This window comes from Phyllobates terribilis, unplaced genomic scaffold, assembly GCF_046119375.1.
Source record: "Phyllobates terribilis strain yellow unplaced genomic scaffold, ASM4611937v1 Scaffold_11__3_contigs__length_659146591, whole genome shotgun sequence".
Classification (NCBI taxonomy): Eukaryota; Metazoa; Chordata; class Amphibia; order Anura; family Dendrobatidae; genus Phyllobates; species Phyllobates terribilis.
This window is the reverse complement of record NW_027362771.1, coordinates 111,968,084-111,993,067: the sequence shown is the minus strand read 5'-3', so window position 1 is coordinate 111,993,067 and position 24,984 is coordinate 111,968,084. Positions and strand designations below refer to the sequence as shown.

The 24,984-nt window shown below is 40.3% G+C and overlaps 2 protein-coding genes across 4 annotated transcripts in view; one reads left to right on the top strand and one right to left on the bottom strand.

Annotated features, from left to right (window-relative positions):
* Window positions 1-5,870: 5,870 nt before the first annotated feature.
* Window positions 5,871-16,008, top strand: PMCH (pro-melanin concentrating hormone). The gene is made up of 3 exons (XM_073651521.1): window positions 5,871-6,187; window positions 6,346-6,550; window positions 15,825-16,008. The coding sequence occupies exons 1-3, from the start codon at window positions 5,957-5,959 to the stop codon at window positions 15,872-15,874; spliced, it is 486 nt and encodes a 161-aa protein (XP_073507622.1). The 5' UTR covers window positions 5,871-5,956; the 3' UTR covers window positions 15,875-16,008.
* The window catches only part of PARPBP (PARP1 binding protein), a 41,348-nt gene continuing 32,328 nt past the window's right edge, over window positions 15,965-24,984 (bottom strand). For all 3 annotated transcript variants that reach the window (XM_073651519.1, XM_073651517.1, XM_073651516.1), the window contains exons 10-11: window positions 17,063-17,228; window positions 15,965-16,446 (exon numbers count right to left, since the gene is read on the bottom strand). In XM_073651519.1, the coding sequence (XP_073507620.1) occupies window positions 16,163-16,446; window positions 17,063-17,228 (450 nt within the window). In that variant the 3' untranslated portion in view covers window positions 15,965-16,162. The remainder of the gene's footprint in view (window positions 16,447-17,062; window positions 17,229-24,984) is intronic.

The window sequence follows — 24,984 nt, the reverse complement described above, 5'->3', positions numbered from 1 at the left end:
GAGCAGGTGCTCCGTCACTAGGATGTATAAGAGAGGGGACAGAGGACATCACTGCCTTGTCCCATTGGTGATTGTGAAAGGTGATGAAAATGTTCTGACGCACCCCCTGGGCCTTGGGACACCCGGAGCCGGACCCTTTTTGGTGGATGCTGGTGGTTGTAGTCTTCGTGGCGGCGACCCAGTTCCGTGGCTCAGGGCGGTCAAACCAGTGGCGGAACTATTTATGTGGTTTTCATGTTTAAATGTCCGACTACGCCACCCGTGGATTGCGGTCAGAGTGAACCGCCGCTACAGGGCAGACCACTGAGGCTGGTATTGTGGGTGCAGCAGAGCGTAGCATAACTCCCCACGGGAGGAGTATAGCCTCAGGGCAGTGTTTGCGGAGGATGGGGGTGATCGTGCAGCAGCAGTAACGACACGGAGTCAGTGATGCAGTTCAGGGCCTTTACTCACAGTTCTTATTATCCAGACCACGTCTGCAGGTAACGGCTGCCCACGTCGTACTGTGCTCACCAGGTGAGGGGCTCAGACAACTCCCAGATAACTTTGGAGCACTTCACAGGACCCCCTTTGTGTGTCCTTTGTCTGGCCTTTCTTACCAACACTTCTGTCCGGCTGCCTCGGGCCTCCTCTTGGTAAACTTGGCGCCAGTTTCCCTGACCCTATGTGGTGCCTTCCTAGCGGGTGTAGCGAGGGGCTGCGCCACATAAAATGTCAGAGCCTCCGGTTTCTAGCTGAGGGTCGTTTCCTGCCTCCACTAGTTCGGGGACCGGTCTCCCCCTTTGGCCTGACCCCTCCACGCAGGTGGATTCGGGCGTGCGGTGGCGACTCGCCCGTCCGCACCCCTGGGATCCCTTCATTCCTCGTTCCTGGAGCCTTCTCCGCTCCTCTTCCTTCCTTCTCCCTCTTCCAGGCCTGGGCCTCTGTTACTTGGCCCGCCTCCGGAGCAGAGCTCATGCAGAGCCCCTGCTCCCTGCCACTTCTGCTCAGACTTCTCTGCACTGAAATAAGATGGTGCCCACCTTTTATACTCCCTTCTCAATGCACCCAGGAACTGCTTCCTCCCTGCTCCTGCACTACAGGGTTCCCCTTCCTCAGTGTTCCCTCCTCCCACTCCAGCCAGGGACAGGGACTGTCGTGCCCATCTCAGGGGCATATTGGTCGCCCTGCCCCACGGCAATGTGGTGTAATGCATGCAGGTGTCGGGTCCTGATCCACACTCCATCCTTACCTGAGAGTGAGATATCACACCTCTGGGTGAGGTGCAATACGTCTTTAGCAACCGAGCCCTCAGGGTGCTACAGTTCCATTTATCTTCAGCCTAGGTGACGTATTGCGATACAGGGCCGTGATTTTGGCTATAAAAGGGTCCCCTAGACCCCTACCCCAAGCTTTTTAAGAGAATCATATATGGCGTGCCAGGAGACTCTATGGAATGCTTTCTCAGCATCCAACGAGAGTATCTAATTACAAATTTTTAACTGCATCTAGCCCAGGAAATACTTTGTGCCTAGTAGCAGTGTCTGCTAGTAAGCGGATTATCCCGGCTGTTAAGCAAGCTGCACCACCTGTAGTTTAGACACTTAATTTTTTCAAAGGAAATGCTTCGGGACCATGGGATACTTAGTGAAGAGCATCAGGAGGCACCCCAAGGCATAGGGGCTGGGACTGGCAGTAGGATGCCTTGCGGTGGACAGCCGAGCTCGATCCTTATAAAAGCTTTTTAACTGCAGCAGCTTTAGTGGACGCTACTGGAGCTGGAATTACCGCGGCTGCTGGCATGAGACTTGCCCTCCAATAGATCCTTGTAAATGGATTTAAAGTGTATTCATTCAAATTAGAGAGACAATTTAAATTAAAAAGCTTAGAGCTGCCTCCACCACAGGGGGGCTCGCTCGACCCACCAGCGGACAGGCACCAGTATTGGGAGAGGGGGGCTGGCCGTCAGGGTTCACCGCGGCTCTGGCACAAACCCGGCGACACGGAGGTGGCACGGGCAGGAGCGGACTGGCCGTGTCGGCTTCTCACTTTTTGGATTTTAGAAGGGCATGACATGCCTATATCTGTGTCTCCCCCTCCTTTTACTCCTCCACCTCTTTTATTTTCGCATGACTATATGTACTTGTCACTTTTCCATGTGTTAGTTATGTCTTCTGAGCAGTTTGTCAGCTTTTGGACACCTTTGAAGGTGTTTTCTATGTGTTTCTATGTGTTTTTGTTTGCCTGCCATTGGTTTTAACGGTGTTCGAAGGTGTTCGACGAACAGTTCGACGAACAGTTCGGCGAACACACGGGTGTTCGACGAACCGAACCGAACTCGAACACTACGGGGGTGGCTCAACACTAATCATCATTATGATCTGTTTGAGTGTCATCAAGTCAACTTGTAGAAGAACTTTCCTCTGAGTTAACTGACAGAAAACATCTGGGTTTAGTTCTGGTTCTTTTGCACTGGTTTGTTTGAGACTGAGCCTATCAGATTGAGCAAGTACTGTGTGCCCCTGAAAAAAAATAACTAACTTGTCCCCAACATTGGCTTCAGCCCACTTCATGAACTGTTTCATAAGCTGAGAAGTCTTCGTACCCACCCAAACTGTTCATGGAAAACACAGTGGACAGTGTAATGTACCAGGACAATGTGATCCGTGGGGACAGCTTGTAAATGACAGTCAGTTTCACTGATATGTGACCTCAAAAAGTGAAAGGAAAGACCACTAAAATATGCAAAAACAAATGATTGACAAAAGTCTCAAATAAGATCTGCAAATCTATAACATTTTAATAGTTGTAAATATGATGGTGAATAGAGATTAGTAAATGTATTCAATCGAAACTGAATCCTACTCAAATTTTGCAAAATCCATATTCTCCTGAATGTGGATTTTTTTGAATTCGCTCTTTGCAAATTCTGCAAAATTGTGGACAGCTGGCAGCCATTTTGCTGAAGCATAGAGGGCTGACAAATGGTAAGAAGAAAAATAAAAAAGCTATTACTCTCCGTATCATTCACCTCTCTGGCCACCCCGCCACATTGTAACTTGGCACGGGGTGGTAGACGTGGGAAAGGCACTTGTCTGTTGCCCCCCGGCTTGTTACATGAGAATTAGGGCCTGGCTGCGTGTGTGGACTGTGGACTTGTTCTGTGAGGGTGCTAATCCCGTGCAGTCCACACGTAACCGATATTGCCAGGACAAGATATTTTGCAGTTCAATGAGGGAGACCATCATTTAAAAATAAACTTTTTACTAAACGGGAAGTTGGAAGGGAATATGTACAAAGAATAGCGGGTACAAAGTCTTATGAATGTTTTCTTTACAACTACAAGCATTATTCACAGAGTTTCTTTCCTTAGTATACTCCAGTACTCTATATGTCCCCTGTCACCAAAACCCAGCTTTATTATTACAGTCCTGATTAACAAGTGTCCTTTACATGTTCTGCGGTTCCGCGTCCTCTTTTCCCTTTAAGGTGCCATTATGGCCGGTAATGCTCTGAAACTCCCACTCTGGACACACATACTCAGTCCTGTTTAGGCCCGTTACCTTCCAGCATTATCAGCTATGGGTCTTATGGCTAGGCATCCTCTCTTAGGACCCGTTTCTGAAAGGTTTCTCTGTCTCTTATGCTTCGGATCTTGCTATCACTCTCTTTGGTCTCCTCTCACTTAGGGTCACCCCAGAATGCGGCACTGCTCACCTTGGACCTCCTTTAAGTTCACTCACTATGCACTGCGGGCCCTATCTGACTCTCTATCAGGAACTTATCACTTTCCCTACAGCTTATCCCCGCCCACTCTGGGGTAATCCCAAACATTAACTCTAACTGTTCCTACTGTCAAACTACACGTCATTAACGCATAACACTATTCACATTACAAAACACAGTTCTCATTACATATTACATTTCACATTACACCACATAACAGTAAACCTGTTTCTTCAGAGGGAAACGTGGGTATCATGTCCATATCCTTACAGCATGTCCAGCCTCTACACATCTGAGGCCTGGTTGCGGCCTGGGTGCGTTATAATGTCCCAATAATGTCATGATGTACGTCATAACATAACTCTGTTTATGGCCATTATACATATGATTCTTGTTTTTATACCTGTTTTTTCCCTCTGCAGACTCTCCCTCTAATTTTCAGCTGTCTCTGAGCTAGTGAGTGGAGATTGGCTGCTATGATGTCTCCCATACGAAGTATGCACAGAGCCATTAGGAATTGTTGTCCTCCTATTTCTATTTAGAATATGTTCAGAAGTAGCAGCAGCATGGAGGACATAATACATCAGAACTGAGTAGTGTATCTCTAAATCTAGCACGGGGTGAGAAAACGCTTTCTAGAAATCAACAGCACTATCTACCTCGCTATCTGTGCTCCGCTTTTCTAGTACTCCACCTCCACATAGACTCCAATTAGAAGCAGTAAACTGATCCCTCAGTGAACTGAGGATCTTTTTTTTTTCTTTTTTTTGCAAACTTGTCTTCAGCTGTTTTTCAGAGATAATGATGATGATTTCAGGAGGCAACAGGATGACAATAAGTGGATTATAAGTGTAGGAAGAAGCATATTCTTTGATAGTTTGTATAGTGTAGACTTATTATGCTTAATAATTACATGGGCTAGTTCAACATATTCCTTTCACACCATACCCATTGCTAGTTTAGCAGCAGTGACTGGAGCTAAGCTAAGTACAAATCGCTGCTGTTAACACTTTAAATGTCACTGTCAATGTCTGACGTGACATTAAAGACGTGCCCCATCAGCTCTCCTGCAATTTGATTTGACATGTGAAAAGTTGCAATGGCTGCCGTGGGGCTACCTAAAAAAATAGATTTTTTTTTTTAAGAAATATATAGAAAAAATTAATTATCTCTCTTGCCCCTTTAAAAATGTAGATATTAAAGAAGAATCTGTAATAGTCTGATCTATCAAAATATAAAAAATTTAATCATAATGGTAAGTAAACTCAGAATGCAATAACAAACTATCAAAATATTATAAGGTCTGGGGCCTTTTTCGTGAATAATCTCTTAACCCTTGACCCTCAAGTATTATGAAAGTTAAATTCAGCTCTTATGTTCTTTTCTGTTATATGTCTTCTGTTTTTTCCTTCCTTCATCTCAGCCTAAAGTATTGGGAACCTGCTATCAGCACTTCTCTGGCATTTTGCTTATGGCTTGGGTTTCTGATAATCAGTGCTGATGTCTTATCAAGCCGGAGAGTCCTTTATATTTTTTTGTTCCATGTATATGTTCACCAAGACTGTAATAATATGACTTCTGTTTTGTATATGCAATCACTTAATTCATTGCATAACTTGTGTTTTCTGTTTTGCAACATGTTAAATAAAACAAATTGCCAAAAAGTTACAATTCTCAGAAAGCAGCGATAAAGAAAAAAATTTTTATAAAAGTTTTATATCCTCAGACCTGAAGAACAAAGTTGTCAGGTGACTTTTAAGGCGCAACGATCTCCGTAAAAGCAAAACCCAAACCCATAATACCATCAATTGTTTTTGTGGGTTTTTTTTTTTTGCTTTATTGTGGATGTGCATTTTTCATCTTTTTCCACCCACAAATCTCTCCATCCAAGAAGCTTAATCAGAACATGATCTAACAAATAATACACATAAAAGAGAATATTTTCTTTAAAGAAAGATTAGGTAGCCTTAGTTATTCCTAATGTGACATATCCTTTCCCTGAATAGATAGCACCCTGTAGTTATGAATTGGCAATGCTCTCTGCGGGATTAAGATGGAAGTCAGTTATTCAAGTGCTTTTAGTAGCCATTCAGCAAAGTAATAGATTGCTAAAAAGCGACCATCTAAGATGTGACAAGTCTTTTCTGTTTAGATGCTAATTAAGCTGAGTATATATAAAAAGCAGGAATCTTCAGCACAACATTATCAAAAAAACATTTTTTTTTACATCTGCCACAGGCCTTGCAAAAGAATGGTAAGAATGATCAGCTTAAGCTATCCACTCATAATATCTTTATCCATTCTATCCCAAGGCTTCCTGTTTTCCTTGTCAAAGTCTATTCGAAAAGCAGAGAATGACGTCTTACTAGATTCAATTGCTCTAAGGAAAGCATTAAGGAATGGAGACACGATATACAAATCCTCAACTAACCCGCAGGACCAGTACTCTATGGATGAAGGAGAGGAGGAACGAAACATAAAGGTAAACACTATTTATTTCATTCATTACAGAAAGTTTTTAATTAATTGGAATACGTTTTGAATACTACATGATGTAAGCCTACGCTTATTGTGCATGAGCTTGAATGTTTTCCCTATTGCTGCTCCCCAACTAACAGTCCAAAACGTGTCCATCTTCAGAGCGCAGGATCTGAAAACACTTACTTCAGCCCTGATGTTAACCCACTAAACATTGGGGTGAAACAGATTCCATTTTCGACACTCAAAAGCTCATCCCAAAATTCAGAGACTGGAGACGAAACTGTTGAGCTAACACATGAAAGAAGAGACATTGGGGAAGAAGAAAATGCAGCAAAGTTTCCAGTTGGGAGAAGAGATTTTGATAGTAAGTATTAAAGATTTGAAAAGTTTTGTTCTATATGTAATACATAATGAAACCTTTCCATAAGATCAACATATAAAACCAATTCCTTATCTAGACCAGATTTACTGTAACAGATTTTCATTTCCACCATCCACCAAGTATACTGGTCATCTTCTCTGAGAAGTCAACTACTCAGAGGAGGCCACTTTGCAGTTTTGGGTGATGATCTCAGAGAAGTTTCACTGTGCTTTGATTTTCATAGTTATATAGGTTGAAAAAAAAGACTCCGGTCCATCAAGTTCCACCTTTCTTGACCAGTTATACATTCTCTATCGCTAGATTATTTATAACCCACAATGACATTTGTTATTAGAAAACAATTTTTAAATACTGTTTAGTATCTGTCATTAGTACGTCTTTACGTAGAAGGAAAATATTGTAGAGAATCCGTGCTGCTGATAAAGGAAGGAAAAATCCAAGTGCACACAAGATTGTGCGGTAAATTTGTCATTTTTATTGATGTCTACGCGCTTTGAAGTACCTTACTTCTTCATCAGGACAAAAATCATGATATGATTGGTATGGTTTTTGTCCTGAGGAAGAAGTAAGGTACTGTAAAGTTAGGCTAGACCAGTGTTTCCCAAACTCCAGTCCTCACGGACCCCACAGGTCATGTTTTCAGGATTTCCATAGTATTGAACAGGTGAGAGAATTCCTGATGCCTTGATGATACTTCCATCACCTGTGCAATACTATGGAAATCCTGAAAACATGACCTGTGGGGTCCGTGAGGACTGGAGTTTGGGAAACACTGGGCTAGACATTCAAAAAAGTTTATCAAACAGCATGAACCACTGTGATTAATTTATTGCATGATAAAACTGTCTAGTCTCTGATTACGATCTATGAATTAGACTTCGTAAATCTAGCCCCCGTGAGGAGATAGTTTGTGGAAAAAGTTGTAAGGCTGCGGTCCCACAAAGCAGTCGGCATGAGGATGTGATGCAATGGCTAGATAAATGTCACATCCAATTTCAGCTGTATTATCAGATTTGTTGCAAATTACTTGATTATTGTTAATGGCCAATAAAAATAAGCAATTTGGAATGAATTTTGAATAAAAGAAATGAGGACACCATTAGGGATGAGCGGACTCGTGGAAGTTCGGGTTCGCCAAACTTTAGTCGCTCATCTCTAAACACTCCATTAAAACATATTCTGTATGTGAACAAACACTTAGGTTCACATTAAGGGACAGCTGAAACCATCGATGACCGATCTGCATGGGAGACTAGTCGGACAGGCGTCGACACCTCGCCTGTTCCGCTGGATTGACAAGTCTCTCCCTCCAAGCGTGCAGGAAGAGACCCATCACTCAACAGCAGAGGGCGGGGAGAAGCTGCCAGGGACCAGCCTGCCAGACTAGTCTTTTGTGCAGCTCTGTCCCAGATAGCTATTAAACTATGTTTTTCTCTGAAACTAAAAAGTGTTTCACAGTTAGACGTACATGGCTGAAACCGTGCACTCAGTGTCTGATCTATACTGCCCGTGGATTGGGCAGCATGAACTAGCAGTCAGGTTCCCTTTAAAATAGTCCTCCAGTTTCACCTAGTATGTTGCATAATGAAAAGCTAAACAATTATCAAATACACTTTCTATATCAATTCTTCATTAAAAAAAAAAAAACCTGTCCTGATCTGTGATGGACACCCAAGTGGAGGACGGATGGTAGTTACAGTGGGATGATAAGGGGTCTGTCTTGTAACTAAGCACTTGTGTGGCAATCACATCATAAATGTTATGAGAGAACAACTTGTTATTTTTCAAGTCAGCAGTGATTTAAAAAAAAGCAATGGGGAATTAATACAGAAAGTATATTGGAGGATCATATAACTTATACAAGAAAATAGATTTTTTTTGTAAACCCAGAATATCCCATAAAAGTGTTTGCTGTGATATTATTTATATTACACATCTAATCTTAAAGGCAGAGCTCAAGCTCTGTGGAATCTGAGTCCAAGGAGTCTGTAATCTGAATTCAATACAAACATCTGTAATTTAAACTCTGACGAGGCAAATCTTACATTTTTGTGCTTTTATTTTTTCTCCCAGAGCCATAGTTTTATTTTTCTGTCGATGTAGCCATATGAGAGTGTCAAGTACTAGGATAAGTTGTAATTTTGACAGTATTCATTTTATCATATGATATACTGAAAACAATAAAGAAAGAAAGAAAACAAAGTGCAGTGAAATGGTGAAAAAAAATCTGACGTCATTGTTTGAGTTTCGAGAGATATATATATATATATATATATATATATATATACACACATACATACACACATACAGTGAAGGAAATAATTATTTGATCCTCTGCTGTTTTTGTAGGTTTGCCCACTGACAAAGACATGAACAATCTATAATTTTAAGGGTAGGTTAATTTTAACATTGAGAGATAGGATGTTCAAAAAAAAAAAAAATCAAGAAAATCACATTGTATAAATTAGATAAATGTATTTCCATTTTGTAGTGAGAAATAAGTATTTGATTCCTCTGGCAAACAACACTTAATGCTTGGTGGCAAAACCCTTGTTGGCAAGCACAGCAGTCAGACGTTTTTTGTAGTTGATGATGAGGTTTGCGCACATGTCAGGAGGAATTTTGGTCCACTCCTCTTTGCAGATCATCTCTAAATCATTCAGATTTTGAGGCTGTTACTTAGCAACTCAGAGCTTCAACTACCTCCATAAGTTTTCTATGGTATTAAGGTCTGGAGACTGGCTAGGCTACTCCATGACCTAAATGTGCTTTTTTTTAGCCACTCTTTTGTTGCCTTGGCTGTATGTTTTGAGTTATTGTCTTGCTGGAAGACCCAGCCACGACTAATTTATAATGTCCTGGCGGAGGGAGGTTGTCACTCAGGATTTTACGGTACATGGCTCCATCCATTCTCCCATTGATGCGGTGAAGTAGTCCTGTGCCCTTAGCATAGAAACACTCCCAAAACATGTTTCCACCTCCATGCTTGACAATGGGGATGGTGTTCTTTGGTTCATAGGCATTTCTCTACCTCCAACATGGCGAGTTGAGTAAATGCCAAAGAGCTCAATTTTTATCTCATCTGACCACAGCACCTTCTCCCAATAACTCACAGAATCATCCAGGTGTTCATTGGCAAACTTCAGAAGGGCCTGCACGTGTGCCTTCTTGAGCGGGGGGACCTTGCGGGCACTGCAGGATTTTAAACCTTTAAAAGGTGTAATGTGTTACCAATGGTTTTCTTGGTGACTGTGGTCCCATCTGCCTTAGGATCATTAACAAGTTCCCCCTGTGTAGTTTTAGGCTGATCTCTCACCTTCCTCGTGATACCTCACACTAAGTGAGATTTTGCATGGTGCCTCAGATCGATGTCGATTGAGTCATTTTGTATTTCTTCCATTTTCTTACTATTGCACCAACAGTTGTCACCTTCTCACCCAGCGTCTTACTTATGGTTTTGTAGCCCATTCCAGCTTTGTGCAGGTCTATGATCTCATCCCTGACATCCTTTAAAAACTCTCTGGTCTTGCCCAATATTGTGAGCAGATATGAACACGGTATATTGTTTGTATTAAAAATAAACAACTTTTCTTAAGATGTTTTGATAGCTTTGTAATGCATTTTTTGAGAGGGAGCAGAACTGAAGGGACTTCAATACCACAATTCTAGCATCTTAATTTTTTTCCCCCCGATTTTCTTCTTTACGACGTTCGCCTTATTGAATAATTTTTGATATTTCATTAGTTCAATTACATACATTGCAATAATTATAAAATTTGCACATTTTGCCATATATGTTTAGGGAACATAGGAAGATTTAAAACTTGCCATATATGGTTATCTAACATATATTGCACATATAGATAAGGAATGACCTAACATTAAAATTGCAACATCAAGAAACAGAAGTTGTGAAATTATGGAAAAATCACTGGATTGATAATCATTACTGATAGGCAGAGAATGGAAAAATTTAAATCTCAAAACCTCTTGATTTATTCATTATAGAGTATGATCACCACATCCAGAAAAACACACATACACCTTGGCTTCAATCAATGAGGTCATTAATAGTTGTGAGGAATGTTCTGCTATTGGACATGCAAAATATTAAGATGTGCCACTGGGAGCGGTCTTTGAAATTGCCATCCAATGACGTCCCAGATGTGCTCTCTGGGAGACAAGTCTGCAGGCCATGGTAGAATGTATAGGCCACAAACATTCACAGCAGCATGATCAACATGGGGGCACTGCATTGTCATGTTGAAAAATGGCTCATGGGACACCTTAAAAAAAAAAAAAAAAAAAGAAAAAGCTATACTACTGGTTCCAAAATTAAGTCAATGTAACGCCAAGTCGTTTGTGTACCTGGAATGATGACTAGAGGAGTTAGACTACCATAGATTATGACCCCACTAATATTATATATACATATACACATACACATATATATATATATATATATATATATACACACACACACGTACAGACCAAAAGTTTGGACACACCTTCTCATTTAACCCCTTAACATCTGACGTACTAATACGCGTCTGTGCCCTGGGACTTAAGAGCCAGACCCGTATTAGTACGTCATCGCGCGCGCACACAGGCTGTGCGGGCGCAATCAGCTGACACCTGGTACTATGTGCAGGGAGCGGTCCTGCACCGCTCCCAGCACATTAACCCCCGCGATGCTGCGATCGAAGTCGATCGCGGCATTGCGGGGGCAAGGGGAGGTGATCGGCGATACTCACCTCCTCTTCCGGCTTCCAGCGCAGTCTGCAAAGGCTCCCCGGGTGTTGCCATGACGACCCGATGTCGTCATGACAACATCCGGGTCACCAGAGAGCAGGAAGATTGCTTGGACATGCGCAGTGCATCTCCAAGCAATCTTCACACTGTGCACTTCTGACAGCCTTCATGGCATAGGGATGGTGCTCCATTCCTGTGCCATGCAGGCGATCAGAAAAAAAAAAAGTGAAAGTCCCAGAGTGGGACAAAGTAATAAAGTGTATAAACTGTGTGAAAATGGAAAAAAAAAAAAAAATAAATGTGCAAAAATATTATAAAAAAATAAAAAAAATAATACACCAAAAATAAAAATATAATGTACCCATCAATAAATATTATTATAAAAAAAATTAAAAAAAAAACAATAAAAGTACACATATTTGGTATCGCCGCGTCCGGAACAACCTGACCTATAAAACTGTTCCACTAGTTAACCCCTTCAATGAACACTAAAAAAAATAAAAAAAAAAAACGAAACAAAAAACAATGCTTTATCACCATACCGCCAAACAAAAAGTGGAATAACACGCGATCAAAAAGACGCATATAAATAAAAATACCGCTGAAAACGTCATCTCGTCCCGCAAAAAACAAGCCGCCATACAGCTCCATCAGCCGAAAAATAAAAAAGTTATAGCTCTCAGAATAAAGAGATACTAAAAAATATTTTTTTCTATAAAATAGCTTTTATTGTGTATAAGCGCCAAAACATAGAAAAATTATACAAATGTGGTACCGCTGTAAACGTACTGACCCGAAGAATAAAGCTACCTCATCAATTTTACCACACGCGGAACAGAATAAAAAAAAAAAAAAAAAAAAAAAAAAAAAACAATTCCTGAATTGTTGGTTTTTGTTTATTCTGCCTCCCAAAAATCGGAATAGAAAGCGATCAAAAAATGTCACGTGCCTGAAAATGGCACCAATAACAACGTCAAGTCATCCCGCGAAAAACGAGCCGTCACATGACTGTCTGCCAAAATCTGGAAAAATTATAGCTCTCAAAATATGGCGATGCAAAAACTAGATTTTACAAAAAATGCGTCTTTTAGTGTGTGACAGCTGTCAGTCATAAAAACCCCATATGATTCTGGCATTGCTGTAATCACACCGACCCGAAGAATAAAGTCGTCTAATCACTTATACCGCACAAGGAACGGCGTCAAAAATAAACTCTTGGGTTAGGATTGGGCTAGGGTTAGGGCTGGGTTTGGGGCTAGGGTTGTGCTGGGGCTAGGGTTGTGCTAGAGTTAGGGCTGGGGTTGGGATTTTTTTCAAAAGTAAGAAAAAAAGATGACGATATGGCGACTAGTGTTGAGAGCAAGTGCTCGCTACTTGAGTTTGCATCGGGTGCTCTGGTATGCATTGAGTATCGTGGGTATTTGAGTGACATGCTCGAGTCTCTGCCCCATATGCTTCGCGGCCAAAAAACTTTACGGGGATTGCCTGCCATGCACGAGCGATCCCCGCATGTTTTTTTTTTGGGTGTCTAATAACCGTGAAACATGCGGAGCAGGGACTCGAGCATGTCACTCGAGCACACGCTGTACATGGTGCATACCTGAGTACCCGATGCAAACTCAAGTAGCGAGCACTTGCGCTCAAGAATAATGACAACTTATTCAATATGATGACCTAATGTAAACAAATTCTGTGCCGTACCTCTGGGTTCAAAATGTTCACTATACACCTTAATAAAATCCTTGAGGGGTATAGTTTCCAAAATGGGGACACTTGTGGGGGAGCTCCACTGTTTAGGCACATCACGGGCTCTCCAAATGCAACATGATATCCGCTAACAAATTGTCGGCTCAAATTGTTAGCGGATATCATGTTGCATTTGGAGAGTCCCTGTGTGCCCAAACATTGGAGCTCCCCCACAAGTGACCCCATTTTGGAAACTAGACCCCCCAAGGCACCTATCTAGATGCATAGTGAGCACTTGGAACCCCTAGGTGCTTCACAAATTGATTCGTAAAAATGAAAAAGTGTTTTTTTTTCACTTTTTCATTTTTACGAATCAATTTGTGAAGCACCTGGGGGTTGCAACTGCTCACTATGCATCTAGATAGGTGCCTTGGGGGGTCTAGTTTCCAAAATGGGGTCACTTGTGGGGGAGCTCCAATGTTTGGGCACACAGGGGCTCTCTAAACGCAACATGGTGTCCGCTAATTATTCAAGCAAATTTTACAATCAAAAAGTCAAATGGCGCTCCTTCCCTTCCGAGCCCTACAGTGCGCCCAAACAGTGTTTTTTCCCCAAATATTGGGTATCTGCGTGCCCAGGGGAAATTGCACAACAAATTTTGCGGTCCATTTTTTCTTGTTACCCCTGTGAAAATAAAAAAAATTGGGTCTAAAGTAACATTTTTGTGAAAAAAGTTAAATGTTCATTTTTTTCTTCCACATTCAAAAAATTCCTATGAAGCACCTGAAGGGTTAATAAAGTTCTTGAATGTGGTTTTGAGCACCTTGAGGGGTGCAGTTTTTAGAATGGTGTCACTTTTGGGTATTTTCTGTCATAAAGACCTCTCAAAGTGACTTCAAATGTGATGTGGTCCCTAAAAAAATGGTTTTGTAAATTTTGTTGGAAAAATGAGAAATCGCTGGTCAACTTTTAACCCTTATAGCTCCCTAACAAAAAAAAATTTTGGTTCCAAAATTGTGCTGATGTAAAGTAGACATGTGGGAAATGTTATTTATTAACTCTTTTGTGTGACATATCGCTCTGATTTCAGGGCTTAAAAATTCAAATTTTGAAAATTGCAAAATTTTCAAAATTTTCGCCAAATTTCCGTATTTTTCACAAATAAACGCAAGTGATATCGAAGAAATTTTTCCACAATCATGAAGTACAATATGTCACGAAAAAACAATCTCAGAATCAGGGGGATCCGTTGAAGCGTTCCAGAGTAATTACCTCATAAAGTGACAGTGGTCAGAATTGTAAAAATTGGCCCGGTCATTAACGTGCAAACCACCCGCGGGGCTTAAGGGGTTAAAGATTTTTCTGTATTTTCATGACTTTGAAAATTGTACATTCACACTGAAGGCATCAAAACTATGAATTAACACATGTGGAATTATATACTTAACAAAAAAGTGTGAAACAACTGAAAATATGTCATATTCTGAATTCTAACACTCTATTCAGTAGGACTATCAGCTGTGTATCCACCTGACTTCTGCACAACACAACTGATGATCCCAACCCCATTTATAAGGCAAGAAATCCCACTTATTAAATCTGACAGGGCACACCTGTGAAGTGAAAACCATTTCTGGTGACTACCTCTTGAAGCTCATCAAGAGAATGCCAAGAGTGTGCAAAGCAGTCAAAGCAAAAGGTGGCTACTTTCAAGAACCTAGAATATAAGACATATTTTCAGTTGTTTCACACTTTTTTGTTAAGTATATAATTCCACATGTGTTAATTCATAGTTTTGATGCCTTCCGTGTGAATGTACAATTTTCAAAGTCATGAAAATACAGAAAAATCTTTAAATGAGAAGGTGTCCAAACTTTTGGTCTGTACTGTAATTATATATATATATTTATATGAATGATCAGACCACGTTACATGTGCTATTGTGAGCAGCCTGCATGGCCTAAACGTACTATCATGGTCTGCAGCAACTCTGGCTTGTTTCCAATTACACACATCTGAGATGCCATTGGTTAGCAATTGCAAAGGGAGCTGCCAACAGCGGATCTTGGCGATTTGCATGATCAAGTGCATTCAGCCTGGCAAAACCTCATCAATAGCATGCCAAAAGGTACATACATGATACTGAATACACAAGTTAAAAAAAAAGTGTTGTTAATATGGAAAGGATGAAAAATGGAGACAAGTCCGGTATATCAATCCTGTGATTTCCATACTTTCACTTTTCCTTCTTGATGTTGCAATTTCATTATGGAGTATATACACAAAGAGGTTTATGTTTTTCTACATTACTGACTAGTTTCCTTAGAGGAACTGAATCTGCAAACGATTTGATCTCCCATTCAATACAAAATAATAGTGTAATGTTGAATTCACAAAGGGTGGGCTTCATAGGAGAAGTAATATGGTAACATCTTCAGTAGGCCCTTGGCTGCCACTTCAATCACCTGCATGGCGTGGGCTCAGCACCTGATGCCGCTCTATAGTTACTGCAAGGCTGCCATACATGTACAGCTGCCGTCGCTAAGGGATGGATGAAAAATTGGTAGACAAGACTCAATGCTCAGTGAATCTTCTCCATTTCTAGTTACTATGCAATCATTTATATGTTTTTTTTATCTATCGGTCCATTGGGTCACCTTATTAACAAAGAATCCCAAAAGGCATAAAGCCTAGAAGATCATTGACTTTATTATGGTCTGAGTTTTCTAACAAAATATATATACACACACACTCTGTAGGTCAGGAATGTGTTGTTTTGCAAGAACCACAACTATTAAATAATCTGTTTTCCCTCTAGTGCTCCGATGCATGCTGGGAAGAGTTTATCGACCTTGCTGGCAGATATGATGAACCGGAGATTCTCACATTGTGGTCACCAGAAAAATGACGAGTGCCTGCATAACTGAAGAGCACGTGTGGAAATGGACAGAACCAAGATTAGATTTTGCATCATTTATTAATGTACATAAAAAAAAAAACAATCTGTGCAATGTAAACATGTCCGTTTACTAAAATTAAATAAAAAATACATTAAAGATTAAAACTGCAAATAAATAACATTTACCAAATATGGCCAATATGCAAAAAAACAAGTAGCTTTCTAACAGAACAAAAGTTGTACAGAATTTAACAAATTTATACACGGAAAAAGCTTGTAAGTTTCGCTTGACCTGTGATCTGTTTTTTCGCTGCAGATTTACTACTTTTAGCCATGCTTGCAGTCTCCTTTGATTTATTAGGTGGTGTGGTTTTCTTTTGTGCAGGTTGATTGTCGAGTACGTTTTGGTTTTCACCATTATCGAGCTGCTTCCTTTTTGAACCTTTGCGTATAGAGGCCTTATTAGCCTTTGCTTTGCCAACTGTGAGGTCCCTATTTCCAGAATTTATCTGTAAAGCCATTTTTTCTTTTGGCACACCATCTAAAATAAAAACAAAAAGATCAGCCTTTAAAAAAGTGCATTCATGTTCACTAAGGCCTTAATCTGCAGCACAACCTCCGCCTGCTCTCGTTAAGGCCAAGTTCCCACCATGCTTTTCTTGTGCAGCAAGAACTCAGCGCATTACATATAGTTCCAGCAAATTGAAATGGAGTTACAAAAAAAAAAAAAAAAAAAAAAAAAAAAAAAAACACACACCATAGTGGACATGATTTTTTTTTTATGCATCAAAAACAGACATGAGGTGAGTTTTTGAAATCCAAAATGCAATAAATTGTGATTGTTTGTGGAGTTTCACCACAGACTTGAATGAGATGAAGAACACACACAGGTAAAAAAAACACCGTGGTAATGTAGCCTAAGACCTTTAATAAAGTTAGAGCATGCTAAGAAATGCATGTTATACTGTAGATATGGACGTCTCGTTACTAACCAAATTTACTGTAGCAACAAACACAGCGATTTGAGAAAATGGCAAATAAAGCTTCTGGTTCATCTGTAGATAATGCAATACATAACAGTCCAATGCATGATTCAGTGCCTTTACAAAATAAACAATATACAAGGGTCATAGGGTAAAGCTAAATAAAATGATTACCAGTTGGTATAGCATCATCAAAGCAGAGAACTGGAACAATCTTTGGCGCTGGGTGAATACAGGTTGGAACTTGACTCATGCTAGGGAAGGCAATTGGTTTGATTTGGGTAGCAGCATCATCTTTATAGGTGCAGGAAAATTGAGATCTAATCAGGTTTTGCTTTAGCTGAAGACAAAAAAAAAAAAAAAACAGATGTATTCGGCTACATTCCCACAATGAGCTTTTGATAGGGTTTTTGATGCAGCATATTTTTGCAGGTTCAGTATTTGCAGAAGAAAATTTTTCTGCAAACACTGATGTGTTGGCAGGAAAAAAACAGCATAAAATGCAAGTGTTTGACGCATTTCTTCCCATTCATTAACAAGGGTTAAATCTGCAGCAAAAACACTGAAAGAAGTGACATGCTGCAGATTTAAACCTGCAAGGAAAAATAAGCAACATGTGCACAGAGCCATATAAATATATAAAGTAAAACATTTTATTTCAATGTAACAATATATAATTATGCACATTTTTTTTTTTTTTAAATATTTTATTGGACAGATTTTACATCTATCCCTTTCCCAAGAACATATAGAATTAAAGGGATTATTATTATTAATAGACAATTAGAAATGTAGTATAGTTCTTCTGATTAGCTATGTAGCTTTCCCAATGTCCAGGGCATTGCAGTAGCTTATGTATCCATGGTTATGACCACTAACAGCTAACTAACTCATAATCAGTGGCCATAACCATGGATATCCAAGCTACTGCATGGGGAAAGCAACATAGCGAATCAGGAGAACTATACTACATTTCTAATTAGAGGTATTTGCTAATATTATACCAACTACTATATTGGGATAGGGATTTGGAAATGGGAATACCTCTTTAAGCATAAGCTGTTCTAACGAGAGTTATCAGAATAGTACAGAATATTGTAGTTTAAGCAGCCAAAGGGATGGAGACATGGCAATCAAGGATTACGTGTCTGGATGGGTCACGTTACTAAAAAGGGCTTGCATAGAAGCAGTTCTAGTAGTGTGCAGCCTGTCACACAGCATTATATTGGAGCCCTGGTCTATCATGACAGATTGACAACATAAAGGTTTTCCACGGAGCTGCACTATGTATACATGTGGCCATGTAAATCTATTGTGAGAGCTTATGTATACATATATAATATCATGGCGTTAAGAATATTCAAGTCATTCCTAGTCTTGCAATTTGATACTAAATCTTTTTGCAGCTTTGCATTTCCATTTTTTTTATTTTTTTATTTTTTTAAATTTCAAAAATATTTTATTGGAGAAATGAACATATAATCTAATTTTAAATTGTATGATTGTTAACTTCAACCACCAAATAGTGGCATCAATGAAACACAAGTAGTGTAAAATCGGCAGGTTGTCAACATATGACATAATTCATACATAATTATTTTGAATCACATTTAATTACCTGGCATTATATAGGATGGTATTAGAGATACAGAAGTAATTAGGGCATGGGAGAGCCAGCCAACATCAACCACAAATTTAAAGGAAAACAAAAAAAAAAAAAAAAGAAAAAAAGTTCCCCACAAGGTCCTAAATGGTTTCAGTTTGAATTTAAGTGCAGTGTGTATGAAGACCAATCTCTTATAGGATATGACAATGTTCATAAAGGTCTGTTTATATGGCCCCAAGCGACTGCCTAATCGATATACATTTACAGATTGGCAGTTAATAGACTTTTTCACATAGGCAGACTGCAGTAAGCCATGCGCTGAGCGTTATGTTGTAGATTGCTCAGTGTGAACAGGCTGCCATAGTTCTCTGCAGCGCGGGTCCTGGTTACACAGTATGATTTACTGCTGAGAACAATGATCTGTTGTGTAGCATATTCACCGATGAACAAGCATTTCGCTCGTTCACCGAGTGATCACCAATAGCGTTGAGCAAATTTGTTCGGCTTGTTCGCGCAAAAAAAAACAAACAAAAAAAGGCTCCGCCCATGAACATCCCTGATTTGCAGAGCAGATTTTTTGGCGCGAACAAGCCGGAACCCCGAACACGAACCCGAATTTTAAATGCTGAACAAATTCGCTCAACACTAATCAGCAGCCTGTTTACATGGCAAGATAATCGTGAAAGGACTTCCTTCTGTGCTGAGGAGTATGTGAGTGGCAAAAGCACTTCTATTCTGAAGAGGGCAATTAAAAATGGAAATGCAATTTGCTATCCTTAAGAGATCACCTGTCTACAGGTAAGATGATAGATGTAGAATTGCTAGGGGCCATGTCAAGCACTAGAAAGGCAGTCTTGAGCCCTCCTTGCAGTGGAGTCTGAATGGAGTGGTGATCACAAAGCATTATGCCATTTTTTTCAGTCCTGGAGGAGATATTGTGAGACCACCATTTTCAATTCATACTCCTTAAAACCAGGGTGGTATACCCCTTAATTTGCTCTGTTTAGAAGTCACATGACAAGTAAAGTATGTCAGAGAAACATCAAATGTCATCTATTCTACATGGCTGATTCACAGGCTACAGCAGTCCAATGGCTTCCAGAGCCAGCTCAGACCTCCAGACCAGACCAGCCAGCCCCAGATCTGTGGCGGTGCAGGAAAGTGTGTATGCTACTGTTTATTTTAAGAGGGACCATCAGCAGAAAATGACTGTTCAAACCATGTACAGGCGCACAGTGCACCCTTGGCGTGGCCAAACAGTTCAGTGCATCTTCCCAACTACTTGTGTCCCTCCATCTTCTATTGTGATTACCCTTCTCTGGCTCTATATAGCCAAAGCTGCACATGGATGGAAAACAAGTAGGTGGGAAAGTGTAGTTAAATGTTTGGTCACGCCAAGGGTGCCCCGAGCACCTGTACTTGGTTTGAACAGTCATTCTTTGCTAACAGAGTCCCTTTAACCGGTTCCCGACCGCCCACTGTAGATAAACGTCGGCGCTTGCCGGGCTCTGTGCAGTGCCGACGGTTAAAAACGGTGGGTGGTCTCGCAGTGCTCAGGACCCCCAGGGTCCTGCAAGCACTGCGATTCCGGTGCAGAGCGTTAGCTCTGACAGGGTACATCATCGGGACCTGATTAGATCAGGTCCCAGTGATGTTAACCCTTTGCTGTCTTCTATATGCTGTGATCTATAGTGATCGCGGCATATAGGAGACAGCAGGAAGAGAGGGGGTCGTCTTACTTACCTCCGAAGACCTCCGTTTCGTTTGAGGACCTGGGGTTGCTATGGCAGCTGGAGGTCACATGACCGCCTCCAGCTCTGCCATATATGGTGTCCTTCCTGTCTGACTTCAGCCTGTATGTAGCTGAAGTCAGACAGGAGACTCTGACTGAAACAGTCAGTGAAGATCTCATATAATGTAATATATGTGTATTACATTACATGAGATCAGTGATCAGAAAAATAAAAATTAATGTCCCATACAGGGACTAAGTAAAAAAAAAAAAGTTTTTAAACTATTAAAAAAAAAAAAAAAAAATAATCACAAAATAAATAAATAAAATATTAAACCAATAAATCCGTAAATTACTACAAAACCAAAAAAAGTACACATATTTGGTATCGCCGCGTCCGAAACAACCCGAGCTATAAAACTGTCACACTAATTAACTCCTTCTGTGCACACCGTAATAAAAATAAATAAAAAACGGAGCAAAAAAATATGCTTTTTCATCATATCGCCAAACAAAAAGTGGAAAAAAATGCGATCAAAAAGCAGAATAGAAATAAAAATGGTACCACTGAAAACGTCATCTTGTTCCGCAAAAAAAAGCCGCCACACAGCTCCATCAGCCAAAAAATAAAAAAGTTATAGCGCTCAGAATAAAGCAATGCAAAAAAAATATTTTTTTTTCTATAAAATTGTTTTATTGTGTAAAAGCGCCAAAACATAAAAAAAATACAGTAAGTGTAGTATCGCTGTAAACGTACTGACCCGAAGAATAACGCTGCCTGATCACTTTTACCACACGCAGAACGGCATAAAAAAAAAACTCAAAAAACAATTCCTGAAGTGTTTGTTTTTGTTAACTTTACCTCCCAAAAAACGGAATAGAAAGCGATCAAAAAATGTCACGTGCCCAAAAATGGTTCCAATAAAAATTTCAACTCGTCCCGCAAAAAACAAGCCGTCACGGCCGAAATATGGAAAAATTATAGCTCTCAAAATATGGTGATGCAAAAACTAGATTTTGCAAAAAAAGCGTATTTTAGTGTGTGACAGCTGTCAGTCATAAAAACCCGATATAAATCTGGTATCTCTGTAATCGCACCGACCCGAAGAATAAAGTAATCTAATCAGTTATATCACACTAGGAACGGCATAAAAAAATAAATAAAACAAATATTATTCACCTGCTACTGATTTGTTTATTATGTCTCCCAAAGATCCCAGTAAGGCTCTGCTCACATTTATCCTGTGCTCTGCGCTGAGCACTTACACCAGAGTTTCCGTGTAAATCTCTGAAATACGTGATTCAGCCAGAACCCGTGATGGAAGATTCCCTGTAATGAGGCAGATATAGGCCACTGTGGATGCAGTCTAGCCTGGGATCCCACGGTGTCATTTGTTTTAGGCGTGCATAAAAGTGCGGTTGGCCACAGTTTTGTGCACTTCTGAAAAAAAGGACACCACTAAACAGAGGCCAGACGGAGTCCAGAGTAACTCTGCTGCCTCATTACAGTGAATGGATCCTGCAGGGGTTTCATCTGAATTACATCACTTGGAAAATTAGATGGAAACCCCGATGTAAGTGCTCAGCCTAGAGCGCCGGATAAATGTTATGTAAAATGTTCCCAATAAAAGCTTCAACTCAGTCCTCAAAAAAAGCTAGTCCCCACTCAGGTCCATCATCTGTTAAAAATATAAGGGACTTCCAAGTTACTGGTAGCAGAAAGGCTCTGGAAAAGCAAAATGGTCCTTGCCCCCCAAAAGAAATTCAGAAAATTTTGTGCTCCCAAATCCAAATGCCTATTCTACAATAATTTGTTCTCCAATTGTCAAATAGCGCTCCTTCCCCCTCAAATCTCACCGTATGGCTAAGTGGTACGATACAGCCACATATGGGGTATTGCCACTTTTAGAAGAAATTGTGTGACACATTTCGGCACCATTTTTACCCATTGCCCTGTGTGAAAATGTAAAATCTGAGGGTAAAACATTTTTTTGTGGTAAAAATATAATTATGCTTTTTTCACTGCCCAATGGTATAAATTTAAAAATTAAAAATGCTCACTACTTCCCTAGATGAATTCCTTGAGAGGTGTAGTTTACAAAATGGGGTCACTTGTGGGGGTTTCTGCTGTTTTGGCATGTCAGCGACTCTTCAAAGGTGACATGGTGTCTGCTGCCTATCCCAGCCAACATAGCGCTTCTTTCTCTTCCAAACCCTGCCGTACACCAAAGCAGTGGTTTTCCCCCACATATGGGGTATCGGCGTACTCAGGAGAAATTGTACAACAAATTTCATGGTGCAATTTATCCTGTTACCCTTATGATAATGCAAAATTAGGGAATGAAAAACATTTTTTATGGGAAAAATGTGAAAATGTTATTTTTACGGCTCAATATTATAAACTTCTGTGAAGCAGCTGGGGGTGAAGGTGCTCACCACACATCTAGATAAGTTCCCTAAGGGGTATAGTTTCCAAAATGGTGGCACTTGTGGGGGGTTTCCACTGTTTAGGAACATTAGGGGCTCCCCAAATGTGACATGGCGTCCGCTAATTATTCAAACAAATTTTACATTCAAAAAGTCAAATGGCGCTCCTTCCCTTTCAAACCCTGCCATGTGCCCAAACAGTAATTTGCCTCCACATATGGGGTATCAGCGTGTTCAGGAGAAATTGCATAACAAATTTCATGGTGCAATTTATCCCATTACCCTTATGATAATGCAAAATTAAGGGATGAAAAACGGTTTTGTGGGAAAAATGTGAAAATTTTATTTTTACGGCTCAATATTATAAACTTCTGTGAAGCAGCTGGGGGTGAAGGTGCTCACCACACATCTAGATAAGTTCCCTAAGGGGTCTAGTTTCCAAAATGGTGTCACTTGTGGGGGGTTTCCACTGTTTAGGCACATCAGGAGCTCTCCAAACGCAACATGGCGTCCGCTAATTATTCAGACAAATTTTACATTCAAAAAGTCTAATGGCGCTCCTTCCCTTCCGAACCCTGCCGTGCGCCCAAACAGTGGTTATCCCTCACATATGGGGTATCAGCACGCTCAAGAGAAATTGCACAAAAAAAATTGGGGTCCATTTTTTCATGTTACCCCTGTGAAAATAAAAAAATTGGGTCTAAAGTAACATTTTTGTGAAAAAAGTTAAATGTTAATTTTTTTCATCCACATTCCAAAAATTCCTGTGAAGCACCTGAAGGGTTAATAAAGTTCTTGAATGTGGTTTTGAGCACCTTGAGGGGTGCAGTTTTTAGAATGGTGTCACTTTTGGGTATTTTCTGTCATAAAGACCTCTCAAAGTGACTTCAAATATGATGTGGTCCCTAAAAAAATGTTTTTGTAAATTTTGTTGGAAAAATGAGAAATCGCTGGTCAACTTTTAACCCTTATAGCTCCCTAACAAAAAAAAATTTGGGTTCCAAAATTGTGCTGATGTAAAGTAGACATGTGGGAAATGTTATTTATTAACTATTTTGTGTGACATATCTCTCTGATTTAAGGGCATGAAAATTCAAAGTTTGAAAATTGCAAAATTTTCACCAAATTTCCGATTTTTTCACAAATAAACGCAAGTGATATCGAAGAAATTTTACCACTATCATGAAGTACAATATGTCACGAAAAAACAATCTCAGAATCAGGGGAATACGTTGAAGCGTTCCAGGGTAATTACTTCATAAACTGGCAGTGGTCAGAATTGAAAAAATTGGCCTGGTCACGAAGGCAAAAACAGGCTCTGGCGCGAAGTGGTTAAGCCCAACCATGGCTTAAAAAAGGGAAAGGAAGGAAGAAAGGAGCCATAACCAGGGCTGTGGAGTCGGTAAGCCAAACCTCCGACATTTCCATGAGACCAACTCCAACTCTCTCATACATGGCTCATGTTTAAAGTTATAAATTTACTGTAGCACAGATTCATCTCATCTAAAAGTCTAGACCCTTAGGCTGCGTGCACACGCGGAAACGCATCAAAAACGCTTGGTAATCCGCACCACATGGTCCTCAATGGCATTCTGCAATGTCAATGCACATGCTGCGGATTATTCCACAGCGTTTCTGCGGCGCTCAAAAATCCGCAGCATGTTCATTAATTTTGCGGAAGAACAGCGGAATTGCCGCCATTGACTTGCATTGAGACGCATAGAATCAGTGTCTGTACATTTGTACACACGGATTATATGCGTTTCAATGTGCGGATGGTACCCAGTTCTGGAGGAGAGAAGACTCTCATCCAGACCTGGGTACCATTGTACCTGTGAAAAAAAAGAATAAAATAAATAGTTTATATTTACCTTCTCGCGGGCCGGCAGGGCTCATCTTCCAGGACCTGAGATGACGTCGCGGTCATGTGACCGCAGGCTGTCTCGCGATATGCCGGCAACCCGGAAGGAGCGTGATAACACACGCGGCGGGGGATCGGTAAGTATAGCTTTATTTTTTACGGTCACACTATATAAATCCATGCTGTTTGCATGGATTTATACAGTGTGACCTAGTTGTCAAGCACTTTCCAAGTGATGCTATCGCCTAGAAAGTGCTTGTAGTCCGCATGCGTAAACGCATGTGAATCCGCATGTATTCTGCAGGAAAAACGCATGTACAATCTGCATGCGTTTTTTCTGGCAAGGGAGATGCAGAAACGCTGCAGAAATTTTCTGCTTCATTTCTGCATCGTGGGCACATAGCCTTAGATCAGGGATAGGACATTTCATAACTTTCCCAAATTCTTATAAAAAAAATATTCCCCACAAA